This window comes from Mchenga conophoros, linkage group LG6 (genome assembly GCF_057382185.1).
Source record: "Mchenga conophoros isolate Kocher_MC1m ecotype Shallow Benthic linkage group LG6, M_conophoros_male_GT1.1, whole genome shotgun sequence".
Classification (NCBI taxonomy): domain Eukaryota; kingdom Metazoa; phylum Chordata; class Actinopteri; order Cichliformes; family Cichlidae; genus Mchenga; species Mchenga conophoros.
The window spans coordinates 1,233,646-1,253,641 of record NC_140531.1 but is presented as its reverse complement, the minus strand read 5'-3'; the positions used below and the strand labels follow the sequence as shown (position 1 = coordinate 1,253,641).

The window sequence follows — 19,996 nt, the reverse complement described above, 5'->3', positions numbered from 1 at the left end:
TTCGGGTTCAGAAATATTTATTCCTCTTGTCAAATAAATAAAGTTCGCAGGTACAGCCTTTTTGACCCTTTTGTGTCGGACTTCTGAACTGGTTTGGTTTTTTAAGGCTGGTGAGTGGACTGTACAAGACTGCTGCTGGGCAAGCGAGGCTCAGAGAAAGGCAAGCACTCCCTCTCTCACACAGAGTCTCCCTGCACGCCTCTGATGGAGGCTGAGCCACAAACTGGAACTAATGTCGGGTAACTGGCCTGAAGTGGGCTAACTCACTGCCACAGTGGGAGGTGTGTGCTCTGAAGCATGTCTGACCAGTACACAGCACACACCTCATCTGCTGTCTTATTGGCTTCTAGCTGACAGAGTAACCAATGATAATACATCAATAACTGATGGGTCACATGATCACAACATCTGGATTCTGGATCTGAAATCTTTGATTCTGAAAGCTTCGAGCCATTCTTACATTTTACAGGTGTGAATGGTCCCAGCCTCGCGCCCGGCGGCAGCTCCGTGACCCTCTCACATCAGCTCAACAACCAAAACATACATAAAAATGTAAAAACCAAACTGATTTCTTAGTTTTAGGTTTCTGTTGTTGAAAGCTGCGAATGTTGTTTTTGTTTAGCACTAGAATACAAACGATGATTAAGATCAGGTGGCACACATTATAAAGCTGCAGTATTAACTCACCTGTGCTTTAAAAACAAGTCAATTCCTGAAATGATCTTTAAAGTCTTTCTGGTCCATCATGGTGGCATCACTTACTCAGCTAACAACCCAGCAGGGACCTTCAGCAAGCATCAGCTCAAACAAACAAACAAACAAACAAACAAACAAACAAACAGCTCAACCTGTTCTTGCTTGTTTGAAAAACTGTTCAAAATTCTCATTTAATTCCTTCTTCAGTTGGCATGCCCCTCTGCACACACACACGCACGCACACACACACAGACACACAGACACAGACACACACACACACACAGACACAGACACAGACACACACACACACACAGACACAGACACACAGACACACACACACAGACACACACACACACACACACACACACACACACAGAGCTGCAGCAGGATGACATTCCTATTTTTACTTCAACTTTACAAAGAAAACAAAGAGCATTAAAGAAGCTGCAGTGTGGGTTTGATGCTGCATCACAGCATTTATTCTGTTTTTAAACATCTACTCAGAGAATCAGGAAGTAACAGCTCAAAATAGCTTCAACAAGCAAAAGGATAAAAATGCAAATAAAGGCAACCCAGAATTCTTTGGTCCACCTGCTGCTTGAACTGCTGAGCAAACAGAGTTCGTCTGAAAAAGACGTTTCCCGATTAGTTTGAGGAGGTGGATCTTTTTTAATCACCGTGGGGCTGACATGGCGGTTTGTTTGTGTTCTGTTAACATGGATGGATCCAGCTGTGAATCATGCACAGCTGCTTTTCCTCACAGCACCCCTGAACCTGTGCTTGTCATCCTCAGCTTCACTCGTATGAAAAGACGTTTGATTTCTGTGTGAATAAATCCAGTTTACAGTGTGAAATAAGACACTGAAGCAAAACCTCATTTCTAACACTTTTTAAACAAATGTGTCTTTAAGCCAACAGACCTGGAGCCAAACAGCAGCCAAGCAAATGGCTCACCCACCACACAGCAGGAAACAGCATCCCATCAGCTCCTCTGTACTGGCCAACACACACACACACACACACACACACACGCGCGCACGCGCGCACACACGCACGCGCGCACACACGCGCACACACCCGCGCACGCAAACGCACGCAAACGCACGCAAACGCACACGCACACACCCACGCACGCAAACGCACACGCACACACGCACGCACGCGCACACGCACGCACACGCACACACGCAAACGCACACGCACACACACCCACGCACACACGCACACACACACACGCACACGCACACACGCACACACACACACGCACACACGCACACACACACGCACGCACACACACGCACAGCAACAACAGTAAAAGGTAAAGACAAACACAAAGGCAGCTGTGCGCTGACAGACTCCTTCCTTCTTCTACAGGAAATCAGGTGTCAGTATAAAAGACAACAGGATGTGAGGTCAGCAGAGGGCGGCTCTCCCCAGCAGCTGTAAACCACAGCGTCTCCTGCTGCGGCAGGCCTCTCGCCGCCGAGGCCTCGCTCTGTTCCTGTTGTCCTACATCAACATCTGCGGCTTTTTACTTTTCAAAAATAATTTGAGGACAAGTTTCATGAGTAGAGAAAAACGTGTCGGTTTAAATGTTCCAAATATTTTCTGATGAAGGCGAGAGGAGGCTGAAGAATTAACATTCATGATGTGTGACGGGGGGAGGGGCTTATAGAGACAAAAACAGGGGTCACTGCTGGTCCTCAGGTCCTTCTTCTGAGAGCAGGTAGTCTGTTGCAGTGTGGGACGGTGACGCCTGCTGTCCAGGTGGAGCATCGCCTCCTGTTACCTTTTCTCCTTCCACAGCTGACGGAAGTGATGGAGCTGATATATGCTGGTGGATAACCTACGGAGACACATAGCACCGACACGTCAGACTGCTGGACAGTGCACAGTGACCTGTGGACAGGAACCCACGCTCACACGGAGCAGAAGCATACCTGCCGAAGCCGTTCATCAAGGCCACGATCTCCTGACGAGTAAGCTGGAAGCCTTTGGATGGGCTGTGTTCAGGAAGGTTCTTGATCTCCTTCTCAGAGAAGAGGATCTTCAGAGCAGTACCGAGACCCTGAGTCTGCACACAACACAAACTCTATAACACTTCAGTTTGAGGACCAAGCCTACAAATCACAGACACATGACGGGGAGCATGCAGTCTGATGCACTGTTTGGGGGCAGATTGGCCTCTAAATCACCACGGTGCATTTAAACCCAAAAAGCTTTATTTTAAACAGTTTTATTGCAATAACTCTGAATTACAGACGTTTCTACACAAGCCCAGTTCCAAAGATGCTGGGATGCTGTTACATTCAAATAAAGCATCTCATAAACCTGTGTTTGATTTACAGAACGAGATGTTTTTAGACTGTTTCCTGAACAACACAGAGGCTGTAGGAACACTGTACGGGTAAACTGACAGTAACATCACGGGCGGGAAAGAGCACACACAGAGCTGCAGCGTGCACACAGCGTGCACACAGCGTTATGTTGGATTTGTCTAAAGTTGACATTTGTTCACGCACTGGGACAACACGTGACTCGAGCCCTAACAATGATGTGTTGCTGTGGAAACTGAAGACGTGTTAAGGACACCGTGGTGCGGTCATATATGATGCTACACAGTTACTATTGTGGAACTGTGATTACACTCAGTGCCACGTAGCCTTTTACACCTGAGCTCTAACACGGCGAGTGTGAAGGCTTCTATGGTGGCTCCACATCAGGGGACCTGACCTCCACCTGCAGATCTGAGACTGTGCTGGCTTTAAAATGCACAAACTAGGATGAACACACGCAAAGACGCACCTGCAGTTTCCCCCAGAGGCGACATTTACTGCAGCCCACACAGTCCATGATCCTGGAGATGTTCTTGAAATGGAGACGAAACTCCTCCTGCAACAAGAACAGGACGCTGTTTCAGACTGTTTAGAACTACAATCAGGAGCAGAGGTGTGGACTATGACTGCGCTGCTGCTCATGCTGTGCAGAAAGTGACTGAACCCAGGGCAGCAGCAAGCATCATGACACAGTCCTCTTTATACTGCTGACTAACACAGGACCAGACACCTCGTCAAACACACATCACAGAGGACGATGCTCTGTCACTACTACAGGACAACAGAGTGGATAGTACACAGACACACACACAGCTACACCTTCACATAAGGAGGTGAAGTATAATACAGAATGGAGACTGAACAGAGTTTCATGTGCTGATGTTCATATGTAGACGTAGCAGCTTTAGTTTTTACCTTTAACGTTTTGGCTTCCAGTTTGTGTCCAGCAAACATGGACTTCTCATCGAAGTGCATGGGGAAGGCTCTAGAAGACACAGGTCCAGAAACAGTGATGATGATAATAATACTCTACATAAGTAATATAGTATTTATGGCTGCTGTAGGAAGGGCCTGCCTTTGTCTCAATGTGACAGCTTCTCATCTGCTGATGATCGATTTTTCCCCACAAACCTATTACGTAGCAAAAATGAACTGAACTTGTTTAAATGCAAATTCGTCTCTGTTTCCGTCTTAGATCAAGTTATTAAAAGGGAGAGTTTCCTTCCCACTGTCACCCAGTGCTTGCTCATGGGGGTCGTGTGACTGTTGGGTTTTCTTTGTATTACTGTGGGGTCTTTACCTAAGAATAGCTTTGAAGTGACTAATGTGCTTTGGTGCCATGTACATATAATATAACATAATGCTGGTGTGCAGCATCACACAGCATGGACCATGTGGCAGGCAACAACATGGACACCACAGTCAGCGATCAGCGTGATCTTTGGGCTGTGTGGATCATTTAACCTGCTCATTACCAACATTGTGTTAGCTACAGGCTCGGTCACAACAGCTTTCGGAACAGCGCAATCCTCTACAGGACTGCAGCACATCCATGGCAGCCATGGAGGGAGGAAGCTATCAGCTTAGCTGGGTGCCGACTCCAGGCGTTTGGGTCTATACTGAGTCGCGGAAGCTGCTTTACCCCACAACATTTTCTTTAAGGGGTCAAATAAGAAAATAAAACACTGATGTAGTAGGTCCCACTAACTCCTGATGGGAGTCTGTAGGAAACAAAACAACCCCACTAAGATATCCATGGGTTTCAGCTCGTGCTGGTCTTGGACTCTCCTGACAACAATCAAGCTCCTCCTTCTTACTTGATCTCGTTGAAGATGTGCAGCAGCAGGTCTTTGGTCTCTCCGTCCTCCTGAGCATTTCCCGTGTATAGGTTGACGATGGCTCGTTCAAAGTACGGAGCCACCTTGTAGAGCGCCCGCAGCTCGATCAGGTACAGGAAGTAGAGGTTTTTCAGGCGTCGCGTGCCCTCCCCCTTTGTCTCTGCCATGTCAAAACGCTGACGAAACTCCTGGACGTTTGGACCCCACACTGAGCGTCCCCATCCCTCTGAAGAGCCAAACAACAACAGCTTACAGCATGAAAAACACCATCACTGAGTCAGTTCATCAGCATAACTAATCCCAAAAGCAAAATGTACATGCGCCTCATCAGCCGTGCTTCAGCAGATTCTGCTAAAGAGACGTGTACTGTAATGATCCCAGGTCGAGCTCCAGCTTTGGTCAGTGATTTATTTTATTAGTCTGTTACTTAGCAATAACTAGCAGGTGGCTGCTAACCAAGCTAGCTAACATTAGCTGGTATCTTAGCACACTACGCTGTCATCCAAATAAAACAATACTGTGGTGGCCATAACACCCAAGCTGTGTTTGCTCTGTATGATGTCGTACCGTCCAGCAGGTACTCGGCACACAGGTGGATGTTGATGCTGCTGTGGAGGCCCGAGATGAGTCTGTAGAAAACTCTCTTCTCCAAACATAAACCTGGAGAGACAGCGATGACAACGGGTTTCTTAAAATCAGAATCCAACCAAGCTCAGCTTAAAGCTTCAGTCCACCCAAAACTGTATAACACTGGGGGACGAGATGTCTGATTTATAGTCCTGCCTTAAACATCAACCAGAACTACAGTAGAACTCTGGACCCGGCGCCACACTACAGGCAGACTTATCCCACAGATATAACTGTGTGATGAAAACCTCAAAATCTGTAATAAATGTGTTTGGTAGTGTTGGGACATCAGCTCTACTTGTGACGGTGCAGAGATCCAGAAGACCCAGCAGCTACTGAGCACAGGACTTTAAATAAGGGACATGGACGTGACATGAGAGGCCAGCTTTCATCACAGAGAGGGGGTGTGCTACAACAACTTTAACGGCGTGGAACATCACATCCACAGGAGTGCCTGAAGCAGCATTTCATCACAGCACCATGAGGCGTCCGGCATCTACGCATCAGGCTGTGATGAGCCACAGCTCTGTGTTCTGTGGCCTCCTGTCAGCAGTCAGCCTGCCCACACAAAGTCTTCCAGAGGAAGCAGAGACGAGACCAGTTCAGCTTCAGAACACAGACGCTGAAAACCACAGGAAGTGACATGCCTACTGTAGCTACACAGACGCTTCAGCTTTATGTGATTTACATGACAAAGAATGATAACAGCGTTCTTCAGGTCAGTCTGGGTGGTGCAGGCGTGAGCACACGAGGCAGAACCCACCTTCAAGCCAGGTGTAGAAACCTTCCCCTGCAACACGAGCGACACGGACAAGAAGAGTTAGGTTTCAACACGGCTGAAACACATCCAAGTCAACAGAAGTTTAGTTTACTCACCATCATCGTCTCCTGAACACAGAAACAGAAGGAAACTGTTAGATCGGTGCAGTGATTAGGCATACACATACCACACACTAACTAACCTCTGAACGTATGAGCTCTAGTTTCACACACAGACATCTAGGGTGCACGAAAAATACACTGAAGAGCCTGCGTTTTAATCCAGCTCTTTATTCAGTACCCTGTGACGCAGTATGCAATAAACAGGAGGAGGCTAGCATGCTGAAGCAGGTACACTGATGTGTGAACAGTTAGAAGAGCAACATGACAGGAAGCTCTCAGAAATGCTTCAGTTAGGTCGTTTATACCGACTACTGTCTGCATGTTTGAGAGCCCAGGAAACAGCTCGTGAGGTGCTGTTTACGTCTTTGCTGCTCGCCTCCTGCAGTCTGACTACAGGCCGGTCTTTCTGGAAACGGTGACCGGTGTGGAAGAACCGGAATGGCCTGTGCCATTCCAGACGCGGCTGCAGTAGTTGTGTCCCTGTTTGGATGCTGTCAGTTGTGCTCATAGCAGACTGAAGTGATGTCATGCTGCCAGCACAGTCTGCCACCTGAATGAAGGTGTGCTGTCAGGGAGCCGAGTGCCTGCACAGGCCATTCCGGTTCTTCCACACCGGTCACCGTTTCCAGAAAGACCGGCCTGTAGTCAGACTGCAGGAGGCGAGCAGCGGGTTGCTTCTACAGCAAACGCGTAAACAGCACCTCACGAGCTGTTTCCTGGGCTCTCAAACATGCAGACAGTAGTCGGTATAAACGACCTAACTGAAGTATTTCTGAGAGCTTCCTGTCATGTTGCTCTTCTAACTGTTCAGCCGCGTCTGCCGGTAGCAGCTCTAACTTTGATCCTCACCTCTGCTGGGAGCCAGAGGGTTCAGAGGTCGATACACCGACCGGGGCCTGTGGACACAAAAACACATTTTCAGTAGCACCTCAAAGATGAGCATCTCTGTGCAGGGAGCTCCAGGCTTACTTGAAGCAGTTCTCCTCGTAGATGCTGTTCCACACTCTCCAGGCTGACGGACCCTTATATCCGGTGTATCGCTCCGGATTCAGGAGCAGATCCACATACTCGGCATCTGGAGACGTCTCATCTGAAACACATTTCATGGATTAAAAAAGCCTGTGATGGCAGTGGCTCGGGGTCATCATTAGAGATATTTGCTTCTTAGCAGTGCGGCTACAAATGTGCCGTTTAACTGAGTACAGGAAAGTTCATGTAAAGAGCTGGAATAAGGACACATCGTGCCTGTTACAGGTTTGTACTTTGGGTTTTTGTAAATGAGGAATTTGCCCTGGGTGTGAAGTTTGATGCCTCATAGTGCTGCCCTCACAGATACGCAGAGAAAGAGATGCTCACCGTCCAGCTCACAGAAGTGATCCTGAGCGTCGTCGTGTCTCGCCCAGTCAGCGAACGCCTCCTTACTCTGGTTACTGGAACCGGAAAAAATACACACACGTTCTAACTGTGAGCTTTACTCGACAGCTAACAAGACATGAAGACCAAACAGGAGATCACAGTCTGATCACAACGTCCACGTAAATGTTCATTTTCAAACTTTTCTTAAACGTCGTCTCCCATCACTTGATTCTTAATGAAGGATGTCTGTTGACTTTAAACAGTTTCCAGTAAAGGTCACGTGAGTCTGAAACCAGCATCACCCTGCAAAAGCTGCAGGGATGTTTCCCTTACTGCACATGCAAACTCCACATGCACTTAAGTGTGCGTCTGTGGAGTCGCTGTCAGTTTATTACACGTGCCTTTGCTTAAGCCCAGTCTCATCTGCGCCTCTGTGTGTGAGGAGGTGCACAAACTGGACACTGGGAGCAGAGACAGGGGAGAAACCAGTGCAGCCAGAACTGATGGCTCAGATCTGTGATGAGCTCAAGCCCATTTCAAATTCCAGGTAAACACAACGAGGTTAAACTAAATGAAAGGAAGTAAGAGAAGCTCAACTTCTCTAAACACTACATGGGTGAGATATTCTGCTAAGAGATGAGACTGGGAGATCACATGGAGGGTTACAAGACGAGCATAAAGTCGCTAAACCAGACGTCTAATAACTGATCCGGATCGAAGGATTCTTTCAATTCCAGAGGTTGACAGCCGCCCTGTGAAAACTGACTCAGGATCAGAATATGCAAAGATGCATGTAAAGGTCCGATTTGTGCATTTCAGCTCTGACGTGTCATCTAAGCTCACTGCATTGTGCTGCGTGGGCAGGGACGACATGAAGGCGCAGACTGCCGTGCACACGTGCAGCACAAACTGTAAATGACGTCACAGCGGCGCTGCTGTTGGAGGAGAGGAAGTGCCGACCAGAACAAAGCAATCATGGAGTGGTTCTTCTTTACCGACGTGTCATTAACACGGAGCAGCGTTCAGTCGTGTGGTCACTGCGTCACGCGAGGTTAGACGGTCTGAGAGGTGCACATCTGGCCACATCAGCGGATGTGATGTGAGTTTTCATCAGGAGATGCTGCCTCCTGCCTCTTTATTTGTTACATTTCAAACCCACGTGAGTAAAGCGGCTTGGTGTTTGTAATGCACCGTCACATCCTGTCTGTTTGCACCAGCCGGTCCGCTGCTTCACAAAGGAACCTCCACGGTTCCTGCAGGAGAGAGCCCCGGTGGGCTCGGTCTGCACTTTGAAGTGTCGCCTGGTGGAAAACTACCAGCAGCTGCCGGTCACACACTGGTAAATGTTTGAGCTGCTGAGGCCCGGTGAAAACAAGCTGCAGATAAAGACAGAGCAGGAGGTCTGTGGACTCACCTCAGGGTGCTGTTGATGGCCCCCAGCTCCTTGGCCTGCTGGCACTCCACCACGTCCGACATCGTATTGGCCGCCTGCGAGTACTGGACACAGGAGGGATTCTTAATAACACTGTTTATCACAGTAATGACACCACTCACATCATCTTTACTTCACTGGGCTCGATGAAAGTGTTCCAGCCTGTAATTATGTAAAATGCTAAATGGCCTGTGTTTGTAAAGCGCTCTACACAACCTGTCACACACACATTCACACACTGGTGATGGCAGCTACAGTGTAGCCACAGCCACCCTGGGGCGCACTGACAGAGGCGAGGCTGCCGGACACTGGCGCCACCGGGCCCTCTGACCACCACCAGTAGGCGACGGGTGAAGTGTCTTGCCCAAGGACACAACGACCGAGACTGTCCAAGCCGGGGCTCGAACCGGCAACCTTCCGATTACAAGACAAACCGCCAACTCTTGAGCCACGATCGCCCCAAACAACAGCTGCTGTACACAACAGCCCAACACTCAACCGTCTCACAAAGACACAAACATAACTCCGAGGTTAAATCCTGCTTCACCTTCTGCTCCTGCCAGGTAAGCACAGCCCAGTGTGACCTGATAATACAACGCTCGGTCATGAAAAGTGAGCCCAATACATGATTCTTATAAATCTGTGCTTTGATTTAACAACGGAAGAAAAAACTAATACTTCTTGTTTCTGAGTGAACATCAAGACGAAGAGTAAGGAAATATCTGCTGCACAGACACTTTTACAACCCCCACCCCCAGCCCCAACTCTAGCCCCTCCCCCAGTTCTAGCCCCAGCCCCAACTCTAGCTCCTCCCCCAGTTCCAGCTCCAGCTCCTCCCCCAGTTCCAGCTCCACCCCCAGGTCCAACCATTGACTCACATGAAGAATCAGAGGAGCAGCGAGTGCTCCATAAACACAGCTGCAAACTGAAATCTTCTAAATGAGATTATTTGGCTCAGTCAAAGTGAAATATTTCAGGAACTGAAACAAAGAAGCACAAACATGTGACTCGTCCAATCTCGGTGCCATGTTTTAAAAGGACACATTCAGTAGTACCCAAGCAAAAGCAGTCAAACCGGTTTGTGCCTGAAACAGCAGCCTCTGCGTCCCAGTTACATTTAGAGGAGTTTTTAATATTTCTATCATATTCAAATCCTTTGATTTCACTGTGACCTCTCCCTGACTGTCAAAGCACCTCTGGTACTTCTCACTGCCACTCTGAGAAAGGCTCGCTTTAAGTCTGGCTGCGTCTCCCAGCTGATGGTCGGGAAACATCTGCCCCTGACTGAGACCAGAGCAGATGTGCAAACACTTCTGGGTCATTTCAAGGCAAACACCAGGCTGTTGGCCAAGAGCGACAAACACTCTGCTCTCAGCGTCTCCACGTAGAAGCTATCAGAGGAGATAAGAAGAGTGGCTGTGTGTGCGGTCAGTCCAGAAAGTGCTGGAACAAATGCAGCAGCTCTGAAACTTCCTCTAAAGTAAGAGACGACAGCAGCTACGAGGCCGCCGTCACAGCAAGTGTCTGCTGTCTGATCTCAGAGCGCGTGCACAACAGTGCAGCGCTGGCATGTCCACCTAACGTGGATTCACTGCGACGACTCAGCCACATGTTCCCACGGTTCTGAAACCAGCCCACTGAGTGAACAACGGGCTGGGAGGGCAGGTTATGATCATTAATATGCAAAGTGTCATAACCACTGATCAGGTAAGCAGTCCTTGTTTGGTTAGCACAAACACACACAACACTGCAGAGGGAAGGGGAACGAGGCTCACCCACAAACCTGCGTGCAAATCACACAGCTCAGACGCATCAATACTTCCATACCTGACAGTGTTTACACAAAACGCACAAAAGTGCCTCGTACAGCACAACAATAATGATGATGACATCAAAACCAGAAGGTGTTTAGCCTTTGGATCTAAGAATGCTCCAGCAGTGCTTTGACTTAGTCGGATTTCCTGGCACGATCCCACAGGTCCCTGTGGAGAACCTGACTTCCCCTCACTGCTGTGACTCTGTCAGCTCAGGCTGAAGATCAGCTGCTCGTCTTTCATGACCACGACTCACTTTTTGGGTTTGGTGTTGACCCGAGCGGCAGCGAGTACCTCGGCTAAATTAACAACGTTGGTAGAAATTGTGTTAATATGTCAAGCAGTGAAACAAACTCCTGACATTTCACTGCTGCAGTGCACTAGTGCACGAGCTGCAGTTACACCCAGAGACCTGAAGCAGGACTGATTCACACATGACTGACATTCTGTGGTGCACAGCACAAACGTTCAGGAAACACCACAAAGCTTCACTCATAACTGCACACACAATGATGACAAACACTGCTACACACTCACTACCCACTGACACTCTTCTTCAGTCCACTCATTGGTCAGAGGTGTCTGGGAGGGAGCACCAACAGTCAATACAGGAAGAAGGTGCCGTGTGTCAGCCCACTCGTGTCCTCCAGCACCCCCATGTTACATGTGCTGTTTAACATGTGAATCACTGAAACCGACGCAGTCAAATATCAGCCAGGAGTACACCAGACCAGCAGAAGTGCCCGGTCTACACCTCTGAGCCAGAGTGAGAGAAAACCCAAAATATCTGCACCTTTCTCCACCTTAGTCTTGGCTTTTAAAGTCCTGAGCTGCAGGAACTGCACCCTGGAAAAACAACAGTCCAAATATATACAGCACTCATGTGCAGGCAAGCAGGTGACCACAGCTGTACGTGGTAACTCCAAGTGGTGCAGCTTAGTCAGGAACAGCTGGTCTCACCTTGTTGTAGTTCCCAGACTTGATGCCAACAGGAACCTTGCTCTGTGAAACGGAACACAGACCATCAAACAATGATAGGTGACGATGTTCACACAGCTTCCCCTGAGAAAATACATTTAATGCAGTATGTGACAGCTAGTTAGGAGGCGGTCGTCTCCGTCCTCAACGAGCCGACGTGTGACTGACAGGCAGTAAAAAGAGACCATGTTGGAGTAAGGCTGGCTGACCTCGGGGCAGGGCTCCACGTGGCAGTCTTTGATGGAGCAGTGTCCGTCATCAGGCCAGAAAGGACACGGTCGCTTCAGGTTCACCTGCAGCACAGACACAGACACTCAGCACCTGCTCATTTATTATTACTGTTATTATGACCGAGGCAGGAAGCAAGCAGTGGCTCGTCCACATGTGAAGGACAAGCAGACGCTCGCTGCCTGTCACTGTAGGCTCAATCAGGCTTCAGTGAACGAGAGAAATCAAGGACGAGGGCGTGGCGTGTGAAAGCGTCGGCTCCACAGCTGTGCGTGGCTCACATCGTGTTTTTGGACAGTGGAGATTTCACAGGGGAAGCAAACGGAGGCCAGTGCCCACTGACTGTGGACAGCTGCTGACGTGCACGTAGGACACACGCTCGTTTCACCTGTAAGCATCCTGCTCGCCCCGCCGCCATTCACACAAACACCGTATGATCCAAAGAACACATATTTACTATGATGCGTGTGTGTTACGGTATACTCAGCCACTCCCACCGTGTTTCGTGCTCGCTCACAACGTGAACATATTAAAACCATTACAGACACAAGCCTGAAACTTTCACTGGCCTTTCTGAAGCGTACCAATCAGAGCACTGGTTACAACACAACTGTGTGTGTGTGTGTCACACGGTGGAGATTTGTATTTATGGTACATTGGTTTTATTCATTTTTAGTGTTTATTCATGAGAGTAGTTTTTATTTGGGGGGTCATGTGATTGTTGGGTGTTTCTCTGTATCTGCTGTACGACACAAAGCGCCGTGAGGAGACTTGTTGTGATTTGACGCTGTGGAAATAAAACTGAATTTGCATGGTTCTATTGTTTTATTTGACTCTGTTTTAGTCCACCGTGGTCTGGCTGCACATGGGACAAATTAGCTGATAGGGATCACCTGCTGAGGTGTGGGTGTGTCCAGAAGTGGCCTATCAGCTGTGACCTTTTAAAAGCAGACTAGCTGAGCGGCCCCAGATATGAGGAGGAATGTGTGAAGCCAGGTGAAACGAGGGACCCGCTGCCCTCTCGTCAGGGTGCGACGCCTAATCGGGAGACGGATGGGCCAGCGTGACGCGGTGAGCCAGTCCTGACAGCGAGGAACGGCGACAGTGGGAGACAACGCGTGTGACTGGCAGCAGGGCAGAGGAAGCTGGAAGCTGAACTGAAACAGACACAGGAAAGTGTTTGTCTGCTGTGCGTCTTCTCTCCACGTACACTCTGGTCTGTGTACAAGTCACACTGAAGTGACACCCGCACTACATCCATCTAAGTGGCCTCAGGTCTGCAGTGTGAATGAATGAGCACAGTGTGTGTGCTGCTCAGACACCAACAGAGCAGCCGGCCTCCTGTTCAAGCGCCGCTGCACCTCAGTGTGACGGTGCTACAGGCGACCCCTGAGCCTCCACCCCACCTCCTACACCAAACGCACACAATCGATTTGTGAAAACATGTTTAACACTATGGCATTAAAAGATTTGAATGTGTCAGCCGTTTGAAAGGTCACATACGGTGATTAGCACAGATCGATCCCGTTTAGTGTTGCCAGAAACAACATGTTTGTGCTGCAAGCTGCAGCTGAGGGAGGTGGTGCGCAGCATTTTGGTCTCCTTAAAAACGAGATGATCTACAAGCTCACAGAACTGGAGCAGCTGATATAGATCAGAGCTGCAGATCAGTCTGCTGTCTCGCTCCCTCTGCGCCTGACAGCATTTACCTGCTCGTGGTTGCTGACTTTACACCAGTGCTGTTCAGACTGCTGTACTAATAAAAACACAGCTAGACAGAAGTGCAGCAACGTCTTCATCAAGCGTAGCTCTTTCCAGGAGACTGCACGACTTTTTATGGCAGCACTGTCAAACCACAGTGTAGCACGACACCGGTACAAGATTCAGACATCACTTCCTGTTCTGTAACACCCAAACTAGAGACACAAGAAGAAAGGAAAAGAAAGTGCTACATGATTCTATGTGAGAATCATTTACACAGATGTTTAGGACCGTGTCATCCAACAGCTGCACGGCAGGAGTCGAGGGAAAGGACGTCCCAAAGCATTCACAGCATGTTTGTCCCACAGTGGGAATTTATATTTGTCTTTCATCAGTGGTTTTAGTGTTTATTTGTGAGTGTAGTTTTTATTTGCATGAAACTATTCTGATGTTTTTACATTGTTTTAACCCACTGTGGACTGGCTGGGCTTGGGACAAGTTGGCTGATAGTGATTACCTGCTGAGGTGTGGGCGTGGCCTATCAGCTGGTGAAAGGGCCTGTTTAAAGGAAGCTGGCTGAGCACTGAGGGAGGCCCTGATGTGAAGGGAAGGAACGCGCAGAAGCCAGACGATGGCAACAGTGTGCTGCCCTCTCGTCAGGGGCGTAGCACAGCTGCACCTCTACCTGCGTTTGTGAGCAGTGACTCCACTGCTGTTCACCGGGTGCAGCCGTGTTGGGAGAGGATCGCCATGGCTATAAACCAGGCCAAATTCCCAGACGATGCTTCTCTGCTTGCAGGGCGATGCCACGAGGGAAGACGCTGTGGCAGCGAGCGCGCGGCTCAAGGGCGGAGCATAAGTTGGGCTGTGATGGGACGAGACTGAGATGGGAGGCTTCTCCTCGTCCTCCTGGGACCGGCCTGGAAATGACTCCCCCGGTTTGAAAAATAAAGAAGATTCGTTCTGGGTTGTGGGAGCAGTTGCATCGTGGGACTGAGTGTTATTCTAACGAACTTTAGAAGTTTTGTTAGAATTGTGTTCATGTATTCCTGGGAATGCTCATGTATATGTTGTTTTTAGGATTGTTTGTTTGATTCTTGTTTTCTGGCCTGTGAATAAACCGTGACCGATTCGTCCTGTAGCATCTCTGGGTCTTGTATTTAAAACAAGAACGTCCTTGGTGTGACGCTCAGGTGCACCGGCTTTAGTGTCTGCATGTTCACGGTGTGCTCTTACTGTGGGAGGACACAGACCACTGAGGTCTAACAGTAAATCATGTTGTGACAACATGTGCCAGTAAACACAAAGACCTGCAAAAAGACAACATGTGCGCACACACGCAAAAGAGATCCATGTGATTTCCATCTGTTTTTACATACTACTTTTACTACTGCACTGAGCCACACTGTGCTTCCACTGTAGCCGGAGCGAAGACGCAGCTCTTACCCTGTAGTATCTGAAGTAGTCTCTCTCTGTCAGCTTCCTGATGCGGGGGTAGATCTTCAAGTTGTTGAAAATGTCGATGCTTTCGACGTCACAGAAGCAGTCATCCAGGACGCCTGTGAGCTGAAGCAAAGCAGGACACTTCGTTTACTAATGACACCTCATCTCTAAATAACAGTGTCACAGTGTTTCCACTCATGCTAAAACAGTAAAAATAATCATAATGTCCGGGTCATTTCAGATGTTTTAAGTGAAGCTGTGTGCTAGAAACTAAAACCTGACTGACGTCACGCAGTACAAGTCAAAGTCTGCACCCTGACGTTTGTTCAAACTCTTACGATCAGTCCAGACTCGGCAGCCTCAGTTTTGCCATGGATGAGATTGAGGCTACGTCCACACTAGCCCGGCTGGATTTGAAAACGCTCCACGTCCACACTGGTGTTTTCAGTCGTTTTCACAGAGGTGTGCGTCCACATTGAAACGGATGAAAACGCTGACGTTCCAGTCCTGCGCAAACGCGAGTGAGAATTAAAGACTTTGAAGGAAAGCTATCTGGAGCATGAACAAACGGATATTCATCCTTTTTAGGGCGACTGCTGTATAATGCCCTCCGCTATCTTAGCTTAATTGGTCACGTGACTGCATCACATGACTAAAATGAGTCATCGTTTTAGAAAGTCTGTGTTTTCGAGGGTCCACACTGCGACGGGGCAGCTCCCTTTTGAAACGTGTGCGTTTTCAAGAGCGTTTTCAAAACGCTGCGTTTTCCCTTCAGGAAAACGGCGTCTCAGTGTGGACGGGAGGCCAAAACGTTTTAGTGTGGACGTAGCCTGAAAGCACTTCAAAAGTCAGTGATAATAGTTACGCCTTCACTGGGAGATGTAACACCTAAAGACAAAATTACTGCCGTGAAGCTCTTACTTTGATGGGTGACAACAGAAGTGAGCCCTGAGGTAGGCCTGTGCCATATGACCACGATCTCAAATCCCGATATAAAACATCTATCATCGCGATAACGATATAAATCACAAACATGGAACATTTTCTGTAAATCCTGTGAATCTCGGGCAGCTCGACTTGTGTGAAGTGTTTCCAGCTGTAGCTGGAGTCGAGTGTTTTAACCGATGCATGAAACGATACATTTTTAGTCATAAGTTGTAACGGCGCCGTTTTCTTTGTGAGTATTTATTACACGGCGTGCTGCGGGGAAAAGCCTGTTCTAACGTTTGAGTCTAAGGTTTATTTTTTAGCACCTGGCGGCTCTTTTTTACTTCTCATCTGTAAATAATCTACTTTTTCACGTCATTCAGTTTATTTTGAAAAGTCTCAACAGGATCTTGAGCTTTATTGTGAAAGGTTCATGTGGAAACTAAACCAGCGGACACACAATGGTATTACTGTCCGTAGTGTGGTTATATTAAATATAAGAGAAAGAGAGAACTTGAAGAAATGAATATAACCACTACAGTGACATCAGAACCATGAACAAATATTGCCGTAAACAGTTTATTTTGCGACACCACGAAACAAACGACAACGTAAAATGAAACGATAGATGTTTCTATATCGTCATCCGATATATATCGTTATATCGAACAGCCCTACCCTGAGGGATCTCACATAGGAGAGGAGCAGATGTATAGCTTTTATTCCAAAGTGTCTGTTTGAACACAGTTACAGACACAGCAGCCCACTATTACATCTGTCAGCTGGTCATGTTTTTAAGGAGCAGTAACCATCATCCCGTTCTTAAATGGTCTTCCTGACCGACTGACTCGAGTTAATCTGGGTGAACAGATTCCTGGAAAGATTTTTTTAACCACAGCATGATAGAACAAAACAGTTAAAACACAAGTTCAGCTGAAATGGATCCAGAGACTCAGTTCATAGAGACAGCAACATGCAGCATTAGCAGGTGCATGCAGTCTCACATCCCTATTTTGGACATTTAGACAGTTGTTCCCTACTTGGTGGGGGTTTTTATGCAGCACTTTGTACGCTTTTGCATGAATTTATGATGGAAAACTGTTGTTTTATGTAAAGGAACACAACACCTGCTACTGTGCTTCTTGTTCTGTGGACACCCATAGATGGCAGCTCTCTTTATAACTTTACAATAAATTAAAACGCTGTAAGAATCTAAAGTGCGCCTTGTTAGAAGACATTACAGTTGCTGTCAAGTCTTTTTGTGGCTTCGCCTCCTCTTATCAATGAGCCACGTTTGCTTTGGCAAACATTTAGGATACCGTTCCTGACACAACCCCCACCCCCAGGTAGGGTTCACATTTCTGATAAAGACTGGATTGTAATTTTGCTGCTGTTACAAATTTATAATCATGTTATAGAAATGACATTAAGAAAATAAGAAAAACTATTAGGATCAGGTGATGATGCTCCTCCATCAGATAAACCACCACCTACCTGCACGTTCATACATAATACATCCATCACACTGTGTTACCTGAACCCACCAAGCCGACAGCCCATTGTCTGCTCTATAAACCGTCAGCTGCTGACTAAAACCTACAAATGTGTTTGAACTGAAGAATTACACAACCCAGCATTCACATGTTAAGAAGCTTGGTAAACAGTCAGTCAAATGGCTCTGGCTAGTTTTGTTAGGTAGCTCAGCTCTGTGCACAGCAGGTAGAGCCTCAAACCTCACCAAACATCTGCTCTAACTGGCTGGAGAACAGCTCCGGACACTCTTTCGGTTCATTTAGCTCATGATTAGAGTCTCAAATGCTTCATTAATACTTTAGTCTGGAAATTAAGAGAAAATGAAACATAAATAAAATGTTATTAACAAAATATCCAATGCAATGATTCCTCAATACTGAGTAAAGATGGACATTGTATTGTTTGGGGGCTTTTTTGCATTTAAATAAATAGTCTGTGTGTGTGTCTGTGTGTGTGTGTGTGTGTGTGTGTGTGTGTGTGTGTGAGCGAGAGAGAGAGAGAGAGCGAGAGCGAGAGCGAAAGTTATTCGAACCAAAACCGAACAAGTACTTTACAAGTATGTAGTTGTAAAAACTTGTAAAGTACTTTCACATTCTTTATATTTCACAACAGGCTTTTCCTTTTCAAGCTATCAAAGATATGACCGTACAAAACATATGGCAGCAACTGCTCAGCTCTGCAAAGAGCAGTACACCTAAACTACGTGCGGGTATTTTAGAAACCTTTGTAAACCCTTTACACTAGTATTATATATACTTATATATACACTACAGAAACACAAAGACAATCTTACTGTGACAAAAAACTAATGACAAACACCAAACCACAGCAGACCTCAGAGTGCAGCAGTCCACTGAGCGCCAGGAAAAGAACCATTTTTCTCAGCATCCTGTTGTTCGCCTTCAGCTTTCTGTGTCTCAACTTCCTTCAAATTAAAACTTCCCCCTCACGTAACTGTCCAAATGTCACGGCAGCAGCTGTATGTCTGTGCTGTCATCACAGACCCGCACTTCCATGCCGCCAGAAGCCCCGCCTACAAACAAGCCGCTGTCAAAACAAACGCCGCCCCTCTGACGGAGCCTCCCTGTTTGTAGTCATCTACATGTTATAGGTCGCTAGGGACACTTGGCAACTTCCACGCAAAAGACTACAATGTCCGTGAGGAGGCTGTAAAGCGGGAGCTCTGACACAGCCAATCAGATCACACCACGCTTTTCGCTCAACTCGCAAGAACTTCGGCTGGTTTAACTCGCTGCTGGGTCCGAGGAGAGGAAGAAGAGGAGCGCTCTCGACTCTGCTCATTAGTCTACTTTAAGGACTTAACTCACTGTTCAGTACAAACAAGAAGAGATTTCGGTTTAAATACCAATTTAGTCGGTCAACTGTAACTATATCTATTTATTTATCAAAATGGCAGAAAATAAAACAATTTGTGGACTCATGGACAGTCGCTAACTAGCATCTCACGTACACAGTGACGTCAAAATAAAATGACAGTAGAAAGTGCTGGAAGCTCCTAAAAACAAAACTGTGGTATGACTTTCGCAGATTACAAGCTTCATGAAGAACAACAAACTATGTTATTAAAAAAACAAACTGTATGTTTCCGGTGACAAAAGCTCCGTGTTTGGGGCTACTTACGTGACAGAAGCAGCTCTGGTCCTGGCTCTCCGAGGTTCTGCTCGGATGCTGCTCGCTGTGCTGCGTTTGGGGTTTGGTGTTTTGCTGAAACCAGCCCAGAACAAAGTTTCCCAACAACCACGCCAACAGCAAAACACCGAACGCTTGAAACGTTACTTTCCACATCACTCACTGCGCTATCAGCTTGGAAAGCACAAGAAAGTCAAACCTGGCGAGTAGTAGCTAGCTAACTATAGCAGCTTTAGGCTAGCAGAAATGTATCATCCGCAGCGTGTCGCCAAACCAACAGCCCGATCTCCAAGGAGTCTCACGTGGATATTTAGACTCCTAGCTGCCCCACGTAAACAGAGTCATGTTGTAAAAAAAATTACATGACTTAAGAGGCGCTTTCAACCAGCCTCCACTTTATTTTCAAGGTAGCGCAAGAAAAATGACTTTTACTTCCGGTTAAAATTTCAGAATAAAATGCATAACTCGCTCTTGCAGCTATAACAGGTCGATCTCAATCGGAGCCAAAACACGATCCTTTTTTCCCTAAACAGTAAATTAATATAACATAAAAGA

At 47.4% G+C, this 19,996-nt stretch overlaps 1 protein-coding gene across 2 annotated transcripts; it reads right to left on the bottom strand.

Annotated features, from left to right (window-relative positions):
• On the bottom strand, positions 1 to 19,996 carry ero1b (endoplasmic reticulum oxidoreductase 1 beta). Of its 2 annotated transcripts, none has more exons than XM_085275779.1 (16): positions 19,433 to 19,996; positions 15,335 to 15,454; positions 12,169 to 12,252; positions 11,942 to 11,983; positions 9,150 to 9,232; positions 7,736 to 7,809; positions 7,349 to 7,469; positions 7,229 to 7,275; positions 6,374 to 6,385; positions 6,261 to 6,287; positions 5,438 to 5,530; positions 4,850 to 5,096; positions 3,948 to 4,017; positions 3,502 to 3,588; positions 2,637 to 2,770; positions 1 to 2,542 (listed from the first exon to the last, which is right to left on the bottom strand). In XM_085275779.1, exons 1-16 carry the CDS (start codon positions 19,595 to 19,597, stop codon positions 2,482 to 2,484), a joined length of 1,467 nt encoding a protein of 488 aa, XP_085131905.1. In that variant the 5' UTR covers positions 19,598 to 19,996; the 3' UTR covers positions 1 to 2,481. The 2 variants fall into 2 exon arrangements, with proteins under 2 accessions (XP_085131905.1, XP_085131906.1); XM_085275780.1 differs by lacking the exon at positions 19,433 to 19,996 and adding an exon at positions 18,626 to 18,780.

Coding starts and splice junctions, on each gene's coding strand:
- ero1b (XM_085275779.1), bottom strand. CDS start 19,597: ATGTGGAAAGTAACGTTTCAAGCGTTCGGTGTTTTGCTGTTGGCGTGG. Junction 15,455..19,432: donor ACCAGAGCTGCTTCTGTCAC/GTAAGTAGCCCC, acceptor GCTTTGCTTCAG/CTCACAGGCGTCCTGGATGA. Junction 3,589..3,947: donor TGGAAGCCAAAACGTTAAAG/GTAAAAACTAAA, acceptor TTCTTGTTGCAG/GAGGAGTTTCGTCTCCATTT.